Genomic DNA, 13,849 nt, shown 5'->3' with positions numbered 1-13,849 from the left:
GAAGGTAACCACGTCTAGCTTAAAGACTTTGCAACACAACCTTTCTTTCCTTCAACAGCAATTGGTCTAAGTAAAACACAATCAACTCCCAGTATTATCCTCAGGAGAAATCTAAAACAATGGATCTGTTTAAAGTTCTGATTAATAAGCCGGACGCAGTGGCTCACATCTGTAATCCCAGCACTGTGGGAGGCTGAGGCAGGCGGATTACGAGGCCAGGAGATCAAGACCATTCTGGCTAACACACGTGAAACCCCATCTCTACTAAAAATACAAAAAATGAGCTGGGTGTGGTTGCAGGCGCCTGTAGTCCCAGCTACTACTGGCGAGAACCTGGGAGGTGGAGCTTGCAGTGAGCTGAGATCAGGCCACTGCACTCCAGCCTGGGTGACAGCGAGAATCCGTCTCAAAAAAATAAAATAAAATAAAATAAATTTTTTAAAAAAGTTCTGATTAATAGTCTCTCTCCCTTAATATGAAAATGATGGAGTAATGAGAATTAATCTGTATCTGCTAGAAGAAAGGTGAATGTTGTTATAATACTAGAGGAATTGCCATGCCACAGTCATCTAGGGAAGCAAAAGATTATAGAATCTGAAAAGAAAATGAGGAAAAATCTCTTTAACTTAGAAATTACACACAAAAGTCCAAAGACACAACTGAGAACATGTTTGTGAAGCACTAAAAAATCTATAGCCTGGCTCATTGCCATAGCCATTCTTTAAGCAAGTCTTTAAACATTAGATTAGATGGCTGTTTTTAAGTTTCCAAATTTCATAAAAGGATCACATGACATTAAAAAAAAAAACAGGAAACATACCCCACTTGAAAAAATAAATTTCCAAAACTCAATCTTTAAGAAAAGAAGATCTTTGCATTATCTGACCAAGATGTCAAAATAATGATACTAAGTATGCTCAATAACAAAAATAGAACACAGACAAAAAAAAAAAGAACCCAGTAGAAATTGTAGAACAGGATGGGGTGACCAAGATGGCCGAATAGGAACAGCTCCAGCCTCCAGCTCCCAGCGTGAGCAACACAGAAGATGGATGATTTCTGCATTTTCAACTGAGATACCGGGTTCATCTCACTGGGGCGTGTTGGACAGTCGGAGCTGGTCAGGGGGTACAGCCCGACCAGTGAGAGCTGAAGCAGGGCAAGGCATCATCTCACCTAGGAAGCATAAGGGGGAAGGGAATTCCTTTTCCTAGTCAAGGGAAACTGAGACACACAACACCTGGAAAATCGAGTAACTCCCACCCTAATACTGCGCTTTACCAAGGGTCTTAGCAAACGGCACACTAGGATATTATATCCCACACCTGGCCGGGAGGGTCCCATGCCCACAGAGCCTCCCTCATTGCTAGCACAGCAGTCTGAGATCTAACTGCAAGGTGGCAGGGAGGCTGGGGGAGGGGCGCCCATCATTGCTGAGGCTTAAGTAGGTAAACAAAGCCACCTGGAAGCTCGAATTGAGTGGAGCCCACCGCAGCTCAAGGAGGCCTGCCTGCCTCTGTACACTCCACCTCTGGGGACAGGGCATAGCTAAACAAAAAGCTGCAGAAACCTCTGCAGAGGCAAATGTGCCTGTCTGACAGCTTTGAAGAGAGCAGTAGTTCTCCCAGCACAGAGGTTGAGATCTGAGAATGAACAGATCCTGACCCCTGAGCAGCCAAACTGGGAGACATCCCCCACTAGGTGCAGACCGACACCTCACACCTCACACGGCTAGGTACACTGCTGAGACGAAGCTTCCAGAGCAAGAATCAGACAGCAACACTCGCTGTTCAGCATTCTGCAGCCTCTGCTGCTGATACCTAGGCAAACAGGGTCTGGAATGGACCTCAAGCAAACTCCAACAGACCTGCAGCTGAGGGTCCTCACTGTTAGAAGGAAAACTAACAAACAGAAAGGACACCCACACCAAAACCCCATCAGTATGTCACCATCATCAACGACCAAAGGCAGATAAAACCACAAAGATGGGGAAAAAGCAGTGCAGAAAAGCAGAAAAGTTGGAAATTCAAAAAATCAGAGTGCATCTCCCCCTCCAAAGGAACGCTGCTCATCGCCAGCAATGGAACAAAGCTGGATGGAGAATGCCTTTGACGAATCGAGAGAAGGCGGCTTCAGTCGATCAAACTTCTCAGAGCTAAAGGAAGAACTATGTACCCAGCGCAAAGAAACTAAAAACCTTGAAAAAAAGAATGGATGAATGTATAACTAGAATAATCAATGCAGAGAAGATCGTAAAAGAACGGACAGAGATGAAAACCATGACATGAGAACTACATGACAAATACACAAGCTTCAGTAACTGACTAGATCATGTGGAAGAAAGAGTATCAGTGATTGAAGATCAAATGAATGAAATGAAGCAAGAAGAGAAGTGTAGAGAAAAAAGAGTGAAAAGAAATGAACAAAGCCTCCAAGAAATATGGGATTATGTGAAAAGACCAAATCTACGTCTGATTGGTGTGGCTGAAAGTGACGAGGAAAATGGAACCAAGTTGGAAAACACTGCAGGATATCATCCAGGAGAACTTCCCCAACCTAGTAGGGCAGGCCAACATTCAAATTCAGGAAATACAGAGAATGCCACAAAGATACTCCTCGAGAAGAGCAACTCCAAGACATATAATTGTCAGATTCACCAAAGTTGAAATGAAGGAAAAAATGTTAAGGGCAGCCAGAGAGAAACGTCAAGTTACCCACAAAGGGAAGCCCATCAGAGTAACAGCAAATCTCTCGTCTCGGCAGAAACTCTACAAGCCAGGAGAAAGTGGGGGTTAATATTCAACATTCTTAAAGAGAAGAATTTTCAACCCAGAACTTCATATCCAGCCAAACTAAGTTTCATAAGTGAAGGAGAAATAAAATCCTTTACAGACAAGCAAATGCTTAGAGATTTTGTCACCACCAGGCCTGCCCTATAAGAGATCCTGAAGGAAGCACTAAATATGGAAAGGAACAACCGGTACCAGCCATTGCAAAAACATACCAAAATGTAAAGTCCATCGATGCTAGGAAGAAATTGCATCAACTAATGAGCAAAATAACCAGTTAATATCATAATGACAGGATCAAGTTCACACATAACAATATTAACCTTAAATGTAAATGGACTAAATGGTCCAATTAAAAGACATAGACTGGCAAATTGAATAAAGAGCCAAGACTCATCAGTTTGCTGTATTCAGGAGACTCATCTCAGATGCAGAGACACACATAGGCTCAAAATAAAGGGATGGAGGAAGATCTACCAAGCAAATGGAAAACAAAAAAAAGCAGGGGTTGCAATCCTAGTCTCTGATAAAACAGACTTTAAACCATCAAAGATCAAAACAGACAAAGAAAGTCATTGCATAATGGTAAAGGGATCAACTCATCAGGAAGAGCTAACTATCCTAAATATATATGCACCCAATACAGGAACACCCAGATTCATAAAACAGGTCCTTAGAGACTTACAAAGAAACTTAGACTCCCATACAATAATAATGGGAGACTTTAACACCCCACTGTCAACATTAGGCAGATTAATGAGACAGAAAGTTAACAAGGATATCCAGGAAATGAACTCAACTCTGCACCAAACGACCTAATAGACATCTACAGAACTCTCCACCCCAAATCAACAGAATATACATTCTTCTCAGCACCACACTGCACTTATTCCAAAATTGACCACATAGTTGGAAGTAAAGCACTCCTCAGCAAATGTAAAAGGACAGAAATTTTAACAAACTGTCTCTCAGACCACAGTGCAATCAAACTAGAACTCAGGACTAAGAAACTCAATCAAAACCACTCAACTACATGGAAACTGAACAACCTGCTCCTGAATGACTACTGGGTACATAACGAAATGAAGGCAGAAATAAAGATGTTCTTTGAAACCAATGAGAACAAAGATACAACATATCAGAATCTCTGGAACACATTTAAAGCAGTGTGTAGAGGGAAATTTATAGCACTAAATGCACACAAGAGAAAGCAGGAATGATGTAAAATTGACACCCTAACATCACAATTAAAAGAACTTCAGCAACTTCAGAACAGTCTCAGGATACAAAATCAATGTGCAAAAATCACAATCATTCTTATACACCAGTAACAGACAGACAGCCAAATCATGAATGAACTCCCATTCACAATAGCTTCAAAGAGAATAAAATACCTAGGAATCCAACTTACACGGGATGCAAAGGACCTCTTCAAGGAGAACTACCAACCACTGCTCAGTGAAATAAAAGAGGACACAAACAAATGGAAGAACATACCATGCTCATGGATAGGAAGAATCAATATTGTGAAAATGGCCATACTGCCCAAGGTAATTTATAGATTCAATGCCATACCCATTATGCTACCAATGACTTTCTTCACAGAATTGGAAAAAATTGCTTTAAAGTTCAGATGGAACCAAAAAAGACCCCACATTGCCAAGACAATCCTAAGCCAAAAGAACCAAGCTGGAGGCATGCTACCTGACTTCAAACTATACTACAAGGCTACAGTAACCAAAACAGCATGGTACTGGTACCAAAACAGAGATATAGACCAATGGAACAGAACAGAGCCCTCAGAAATAATACCACACATCTACAGCTATCTGATCTTTGACAAACCTGACAAAAACAAGAAATGGGGAAAGGATTCCCTATTTAATAAATGGTCCTGGGAAAATTGGCTAGCCATAAGTAGAAAGCTGAAACTGGATCCTTTCCTTACTCCTTATACGAAAATTAATTCAAGATGGATTAGAGACTTAAATGTTAGACCTAAAACCATAAAAACCCTAGAAGAAAACCTAGGTAGGCCGGGCGCGGTGGCTCAAGCCTGTAATCCCAGCACTTTGGGAGGCCGAGATGGGCGGATCACGAGGTCAGGAGATCGAGACCATCCTGGCGAACATGGTGAAACCCCGTCTCTACTAAAAAATACAAAAAAACTAGCCGGGCGAGTTGGCGGGCGCCTGTAGTCCCAGCTACTTAAGAGGCTGAGGCAGGAGAATGGCGTGAACCCGGGAAGCGGAGCTTGCAGTGAGCTGAGATCCGGCCACTGCACTCCAGCCCCGGCAACAGAGCGAGACTCCTCTCAAAAAAAAAAAAAAAGAAAAGAAAACCTAGGTAATACCATTCAGGACATAGGCATGGGCAAGGACTTCATGTCTAAAACACAAAAAGCAATAGCAACAAAAGCCAAAACTGACAAATGGGATCTAATTAAACTAAAGAGCTTCTGCACAGCAAAAGAAACTACAATCAGAGTGAACAGGCAACCTACAGAATGGGAGAAAATTTTTGCAATCTACTCATCTGACAAAGGGCTAATATCCAGAACCTACAAAGAACTCAAACAAATTTACAAGTAAAAAACAACCCCATCAAAAAGTGGGCAAAGGATACGAACAGACACTTCTCAAAAGAAGACATTCATACAGCCAACAGACACATGAAAAAATGCTCATCATCACTGGCCATCAGAGAAATGCAAATCAAAACCACAATGAGATACCATCTCACACCAGTTAGAATGGCAATCATTAAAAAATCAGGAAACAACAGGTGCTGGAGAGGATGTGGAGAAATAGGAACACTTTTACACTGTTGGTGGGACTGTAAACTAGTTCAACCATTGTTGAAAACAGTGTGGCAATTCCTCAATGATCTAGAACTGGAAATACCATTTGACCCAGCCATCCCATTACTGGGGATATACCCAAAGGATTATAAATCATGCTGCTATAAAGACACATGCACACGTATGTTTATTGCAGTATTATTCACAATAGCAAAGCCTTGGAATCACACCAAATGTCCATCAGTGACAGACTGGATTAAGAAAATGTGGCACATATACACCGTGGAATACGATGCAGCCATAAAAAAGGATGAGTTTGCGTCCTTTGTAGGGACATGGATGCAGTTGGAAACCATCATTCTCAGCAAACTATTGCAAAAACAGAAAACCAAACACTGCATGTTCTCACTCATAGGTGGGAACTGAACAGTGAGATCACTGGACCCAGGAAGGGGAATATCACACACTGGGGCCTATTGTGGGAAGCGGGGAGGGGGGATGGATAGCATTAGGAGATATACCTAATGTAAATGATGAGTTAATGGGTGCAGCACACCAACATGGCACATGTATACATATGTAACAAATCTGCACGTTGTGCCCATGTACCCTAGAACTGAAAGTATAATAATAAAAAAAATTATAAAAAAAAAGAAATTGTGGAACAGAAAAATAATTGTTGAAAAATTTTGTAGAGCCACAACAGAATTAATGATCAGAAAACAAAAACCAGAAAACTAAAGACATGTTATTTATAGAGTCATGAAAAAAATAAAATAAAATAAGTTGAAAAACATCAACATGGAATATGTGACTTATCAGATATGATTAAGGAGACCAATATATTCATGAAAGGAGTCTTTGAAGAAGAATGCAAGGGGAAGTGGTAGAGAGGTGATTTGAAGAAAAAAGGGACTCACTAAAACTTCCTAAATTTCAAAGTCATGAAAAAAATCTGCTACCAACCAAGGATACTTAATCTGGGAGAAATTTACTTAACAAATAAGACAAAAATAAAGACTTTCTAATATGAACCAAAGGTAAGCATGTTCATTACCCCTAAAACAGTCTTATAAGAAATACAACATGGAGTCCATAATGTTGACAGACATGGTGGTTCACACCTGTAATCCCAGCAACTTTGTAGGCGGAGGCAGAAGAAGTAGCATTTTAAGCCAGGAGTTTGAGACCAGCCTGGGTGATATAGTGAGACCCCTTCTCAAAGAAGAGACCTTTATAATAATTTTGTTTTTCAGGGAGAGGGTTTTAAGACCTGTTAGAACTAAAGATTGACTGGAGTCATTTTGAAAAGGCAGGTCCTCATATAGGTGAAAAACTTGAAAACTCTTGGTCTTTGGCTACAGGCCAAGAAATGGTTCACCTATTTTGACTTGACTTAAAATTCTGTAGTGACTCCATAACCATCTCCAGCTCCTTCCAGCCATAGCCTAGGAGTGGTTCTGCACATCAGAGACCCAGAGAAAGATGCCTATTTGTGGTTATAGCAGTAGGTCTGCAGACCTTGGCCTTTACTGTGCTCTCTGAAACAGTTCAGTGACTCAGTTTCAGCACTGATAGTCACAGTTTGTGGCAAGTTCTGCCAACCTAGGTACTCAAAGTGTTACTTGGGGAAATCCTGCCACATACTAAGTAAAAAACACACATCAGGCACACCATATACCAACTGTACTGCAGAACACTGGCCCTAGTGCTGGCCCTACAGATCAAAGTCCTGAAGGCAATTCAGTCTGCCAAGAAATAAGAGAGGATTAACAACTACCTAGGCTCCTGGTAACAAACCCACTAAAGGCAAACTCCACAACAGAACAAGAAGTAGCCATGTGACCCACGTATAACCCCTCTCCACTGCATACACAAAAAGATTCTATCAGCTAATTGACCCAAGAGAAGATTTGTACCTGCTGAAATTAGTCTATAAAATTGGAAAATTTAGATTCAATAAATGCCCTATTAAAATTCTAGTAAAATTTTTCAAAGTAATAGAAAATACAATCTTAAAATTTATATGGAATTACAAAAAACATTGAATAGCCAAAGCAGTTTTGAGGATTAAAAACAAAGCTAGGGGCATTATACTTTCTGATTTTAAACTACATTTGAAGACTACTGTAATAAAAACAGGATGATCTGTGCATAAAAATGCACACCGGTATCAGTGGAGCAGAATGGAGAGCCCAGAAACAAATCCACTCATGTAAGATCAACTTATCTTTGACACTGAACCACTGAGAATGCTGAAAGTACAGTCTCTTCCATGCTTGGGGCTGGGAAAACTGAATATCCACAAGTAAAATAATAAAATTAGACCACTTTTCTTACATTATATTTAAAAACTGACTAAATATAAAATAAGGACTCTAATGTATTACATAAATTCTTAATAATCTTAAAAGAAAACATGAAGAAACCTTAATATTGGTCTTGAAGTGAATTTTTGGATACAACAGCAAAAGTACAGCAATAAAAGCAAATATAAATAAATTAAACTGATCAAATTAATTCTGCAGAACCAAGAAAAAACAGAATAAGAAAACCATATCTGATAAGTGGTTAGTATCAAAAATATATAAGAAACTCATGCAAATAAAAGACAACAACTATAATAGTAATAATAACAAGATTTAGAAATAAGCCAAGGACTAAATAAATGTTTACTAATGAAAGCATACAATTGGGCAGCAGGTATATAGAAAGGTTCTCAATGTCACCAATCTGGCAGATGCAAATTAAATTCATTGTGAGATATTACTTTATACCTGTTAGGATTGCTAATATCAAGAAGAAGACTTATAACAAGCGTTGACAACAATATATTAAAGAAAAGATGCTGTACACTTTTGGTGACGTGGAATTTTCTGGAGACATTATGAAAACCAGTATGTAGGTTCTTTTAAAAAATATTTAAGGCCGGGCGCAGTGGCTCAAGCCTGTAATCCCAGCACTTTGGGAGGCGGAGACGGGTGGATCACGAGGTCAGGAGATCGAGACCATCCTGGCTAACACGGTGAAACCCCGTCTCTACTAAAAAAAAATACAAAAAACTAGCTGGGCGAGGTGGTGGGCGCCTGTAGTCCCAGCTACTCGGGAGGCTGAGGCAGGAGAATGGCGTAAACCCGGGAGGCGGAGCTTGCAGTGAGCTGAGATCCGGCCACTGCACTCCAGCCTGGGCGATAGAGCGAGACTGCGTCTCAAAAAAAAAAAAAAAAAAAAAAAAATTAATAGTACTACTATACAATTCAGCTATCTCATTTCGGCATATACAATAAATTTACTATCTCAAAGAAATACCTGCACCTCCACGTTCACTGAAACATTTTTCACAATTGTCAAGACATGAAAGCAATCTCAAGTGTTTGTGGACACTGACTACACACAAAAAAAAACATGGTATATGTACAAAATAGAATATTATTCAGCCATAAAAAATAATAAAACCCTGCCATTTCTACAACATGGATGGACCTAGATGACGTTATGCCAAGTGAAACATCACAGAAACAGAAAGACAAATACTGTATGATCTCATTTCTATGGAGAATATATATAATAAGGTTGGACTCCTAGGAGAAGAGAATATAGAGGTGAGTGCTAGGCCCTGGAGGTGAAGAAAGGGGAGTATATTGTTCAAATGGTACAAATTTTCAGTTAAAGGACAAATAAGTTATGGTAACCTAAGGTACAGCTTTATGAATACTGAAAGTAATACTGTTATGTATGCTGAAAACGTGCTGAGAGATCTTAATTGTTCTCACTACAAAAAAGGTAACTCGTAAGGTCACAAATGTGTTTTTTCATTAATTTAATTGTATTAATCATTTCATTATGTATACACATATAAAATCAATACATTGTATATAATACATAGGTATTCAATTATTTGTGAAAAAAATTCACATTACTGGGATTATATGTGTGTGTGTGTCATACACATGCATATATAAATGTGCTTATATATATACATATGAATGACACAATCACAGTAAGCTTTATACTAAATAAAATCACAAAATGATGTCATTTAAAATTAAAATTAAAGTTAAAATTGAAGTTTAATATGTACTCAGCAGGTCAGACGCAGTGGCTCATGCCTGTAATCCCAGCACTTTGGGAGGCCGAGGCAGGCAGATCACCTGAGGCTGGGAGTTCAAGACCAGCCTGACCAACATGGAGAAACCCCATCTCTACGAAAAACACAAAATTCTCCGGGTGTGGTGGCACATGCCTGTAATCCCAGCTACTAGGGAGGCTGAGGCAGAAGAATCACTTGAACCTGGGAGGCGGAGGTTGCAGTGAGCCGAGATTGTGCCATTGCACTCCAGCCTGGGCAACAAGAGCAAAACTCCGTCTCAAAAAAAAAAAAAAAAAAACTATATGTATATATATATATATATACTCAGCAATGTTTTAAGCTCCCCAGTGACATAGTATATTTAATAAATGTATGAAGTAGATACACTGAACTATATTACATACAGTTGAGGAATTTGGCCATATTTACCAACATTTGTTTATATAAGAATAACATTTTGACATAACACAATTTTAGAGTTTGTTTCATTTAGGGAGATGCTTAGTGTTTTGATATAATTACTGAGTATAAATTTCTGTAAAATCACATTTGAAGGCTCCATAGAATAGAAAATTATAAAGCAGGAAGCATACATCTTCTTGCGGTGTTCCTGGAATTTCTGATCCAAATTACAATATCCCCAAAACTTATATATTTAGACATTACCCAAAAAGAGAACTTAAAAAATGGTTTAATATAGAGTTTCTCAAAAATACAGATATTGCTGTTTCCCCAAAGCAACGGAAAAGCAGTCAAATCACCCATTTTCTTTTAAGCCATGAAAGACTTTCATTTTTACTGTAAACTAAAAACAAAAACAAAACAACACACACACACACACACACACACACACACACACACACACACACATTACTGAAGGGGAAGTACAGTGCTTGGAAAATTCACAAGAATGGGACAAAAAATGTCCCTATGTTAAAGCAAGAGAAAGAAATGAAGGCTTCTCAGAAACTATTTCCACTGGAGCAGAGTTTCTGGAAGCAAAGGTCTGGCTTCCTCTTTGACATTGGGTTCCGTCATTTGTGTCATTTGCTTCATTCACTCCCACCTACCTGGGTGTTTGACTACTGCCTCCTGTCTCTTCACTTTCCAGGGCTCTTTTCTTTGCTCCAGACAGGTCATCAAGTCTGGCTTAAAGATAGCAAGACCTGTTTTATTAGAAAAAAATAACATCACTCTTGCTAGGATAATCCGATTACGAATCTAGTACTGTGCTCAGTAGAGAAGAAAGAACATTATAGAAGACTCTAGAAAATTAATTTAAATATACTGTTTCCTAACAGAAACTTTAGAATATTTAGAAAGTATTTTAAATTTGTGCTTCTTAGCTCTATCACCCAGTAATAGTGAATCAAAAATTGGCGTGAAAAATGCATTTTTAGGTGTGGGTAACAATATTTCACGCTACTAAATTTCTGATATCACTGCTAATTTAGACTGAAGTATACAGATGAGCTCAAAAAAGGGAAAGATTAATGTTAAGATGAAACATCTTGAAGATTATATTTTCTACCTCAACAGATACCCAATTTTTTCTTTTTGAAGCAGGATTCTGAAACTTATTTATGCAAAGCAGAACCTCAAAAAAAAAAAAAAACAAGAAGAAAATAAAATATTTAATGTAGAATATGAGTTGTATATGGAAGTTATTCTCACCCAAGGAGACCAGGTTTCTGTAGTTCTCTAACATCACATCCCTATATAAACACTGCTGAGCAGAATCCAGGCATTCCCACTCTTCTGGGGAGAATTCTATGGCCACATCCCTGAATGTCAACACTCCCTGGAAAACAAAACATATTTACCAAGTGACCATAGAATGAATTCTTGATTTGACATCAGGTAAAATGAGAGTAAAGAGAGCTGGTTCTGACTTATATGAGTTACTGGAGTTATTCAATAGGATACTTTCTAGCACAGAAATATCCTCTACTGTATTTTTACCTCTAAGAAAAGATGGAATAAGATCATGAAACCAGTGTATGTGCAATACTTTTCTTGGTGATACTGTATAAAATAAAGGACATTAACACAGGCATGTACATTTCTTAATGCTATATTTACATAATACAAGATAAGCTGCCTATAGTTCCCATATGAAAACTTCATGGTGAAGTAAAAGCATACTTCTCAAATCTTATTGTGTACAGCAATGAACAGGAGATCCTGTTAAAACCTAGATTTTGACTCTGAAGATCTAGGGTAAAGCTTGAGTTTCCAAATTTCTAAGAAGTTTGCCAGTGATATCACTGCTTCTAGCCCAAGAATATTTTGTCAAAAATTCAGTAAGTGGCACGGCCTAGGTTTTTAGTTTATTTGACCAGTAAAGAAAGATGGCTTTCCGGCGGTGACGACCTACCCACACAAGAACACGCCTCTCGCAAAGGATCTCCTTCATCCCTCCCCAGAAGAGGAGAAGAGGAAACACAAGAAGAAACGCCTGGTGCAGAGCCCCAATTCCTACTTCATGGATGTGAAATGCCCAGGATGCTATAAAATCACCACGGTCTTTAGCCATGCACAAACGGTAGTTTCCTCCTACAGGAGGAAAAGCAAGGCTTACAAAAGGATGTTCCTTTAGGAGGAAGCAGCACTAAAGGCACTCTGAATCAAGATGAGTGGGAAACCATCTCAATAAACAAATTTTGGATTAAAAAAAAAAAAAAAAAAAAAAGAAAGATGAGAGCCTTCATTTTCCATAGCAAGCTATATGCAAAGAGAGGGTAAGAAGAAAGAAGAGCTATCAGATTAAATATGGTTTAATCTTCTTGCACATCACTTGATAAAACTCCCCAAGGTACCTATCAATAATAAAGAGAAAAATAATTAACTAGAGTGAAAAATATCTGTCAGAGAGCATATTTACCAAGTAAATAAAGATCAACTATATTAAAAGAAATTTGTATCAGGTGTTGATTAACAAAGGATACAAGAATACTGCGCTATTATCAACATTAACACAAAAAGGGTCAACTTAATATGAGTCTAGTCATGAAGAAACATCAGTTTTAAGCAAAATTTAAGCTACAAATATCTCCCATGTTCTGTAATCTCTAATTTTGGGTTAAACTTTTTTTTTTTTTAAACTTTAAGTTCTACGATACATGTGCAGAACGTGCAGGTTACATAGGTATACATGTGTCATGGTGGATTGCTGTTCCTATCAACCCATCATCTAGGTTTTAAGCCCCACATGCATTAGGTATTTGTCCTAATGCTCTCCCTCCCCTTGCCCCCATCTGCTAACAGGCTCTGGTGTGTGATGTTTCCCTCTCTGTGTCCATGTGTTCTCATTGTTCAAATCCTACTTATGAGTGAGAACATGCGGTGTTTGTTCTTCTGTTCCTGTAAGTTTGTTAGTTTGCTGAGAATGATGGTTTCCAGCTTCATCCACATCCCGGCAAAGGGCACGAACTCATTCTTTTTTACGGCTGCAGAGTATTGCATGGTGTATATGTGCCACATTTTCTTTATCCAGTCTATCATTGATGGGCATTTGGGTTGGTTGCAAGTCTTTGCTATTGTAAATAGTGCTACAATAAACATACGTGTGCATGTGTCTTCATAGAATGATTTATAATCCTTTGGGCATATACCCAGTAATGAGATTGCTGGGTCAAATGGTATTTCTGGTTCTAGATCCTTGAGGAGTCACCCCACTGTCTTCCACAATGGTTGAACTAATTTACACTCCCACCAACAGTGTAAAAGTGTTCCTATTTCTCCACATCCTCGCCAGTATCTGTTTCCTGACTTTTTAATGCTCGCCATTCTAACTGCTGTGAGATAGTATCTCATTGTTGTTTTGATTTGCATTCCTCTAATGACCAGTGATGATGAACTTTTTTTTTGTTTGTTGGCCACATAAATGTCTTCTTTTGAGAAGTGTCTGTTCACATCCTTTGCCCACTTTTTGATGGAGTTGCTTTTTTCTTGTAAATTTGTTTAAGTTCCTTGTAGATTCTGGGTATTTGCCCTTTGTCAGATGGATAGATTGCAAAAATTTTCTCCCATTCTATAGGCTGTCTGTTCACTCTGATGAAAGTTTCTTCTGCTATGCAGAAGCTCTTTAGTTTAATTATATCCCATTTGTCAATTTTGGCTTTTGTTGCCATTGCTTTTGGTGTTTTAGTCATGAAGTCTTTGCCCGTG

The 13,849-nt window shown here is 38.7% G+C and overlaps 1 protein-coding gene and 1 pseudogene across 1 annotated transcript in view; one reads left to right on the top strand and one right to left on the bottom strand.

The window, feature by feature from the left end:
• Positions 1-13,849, bottom strand: part of LOC104661437 (zinc finger protein 736) — a 50,629-nt gene that overhangs the window by 13,011 nt on the left and 23,769 nt on the right. The window contains exons 2-3 of the mRNA XM_010362054.2: positions 11,354-11,480; positions 10,750-10,845 (exon numbers count right to left, since the gene is read on the bottom strand). Of these exons, the coding sequence (XP_010360356.1) occupies positions 10,750-10,845; positions 11,354-11,480 (223 nt within the window). The remainder of the gene's footprint in view (positions 1-10,749; positions 10,846-11,353; positions 11,481-13,849) is intronic.
• Positions 11,545-12,332, top strand: LOC115898245 (annotated as a pseudogene).

Source organism: Rhinopithecus roxellana, chromosome 6, assembly GCF_007565055.1.
Source record: "Rhinopithecus roxellana isolate Shanxi Qingling chromosome 6, ASM756505v1, whole genome shotgun sequence".
In the NCBI taxonomy this organism is placed as follows: domain Eukaryota; kingdom Metazoa; phylum Chordata; class Mammalia; order Primates; family Cercopithecidae; genus Rhinopithecus; species Rhinopithecus roxellana.
This window is presented reverse-complemented; position numbering and strand designations above follow the sequence as displayed.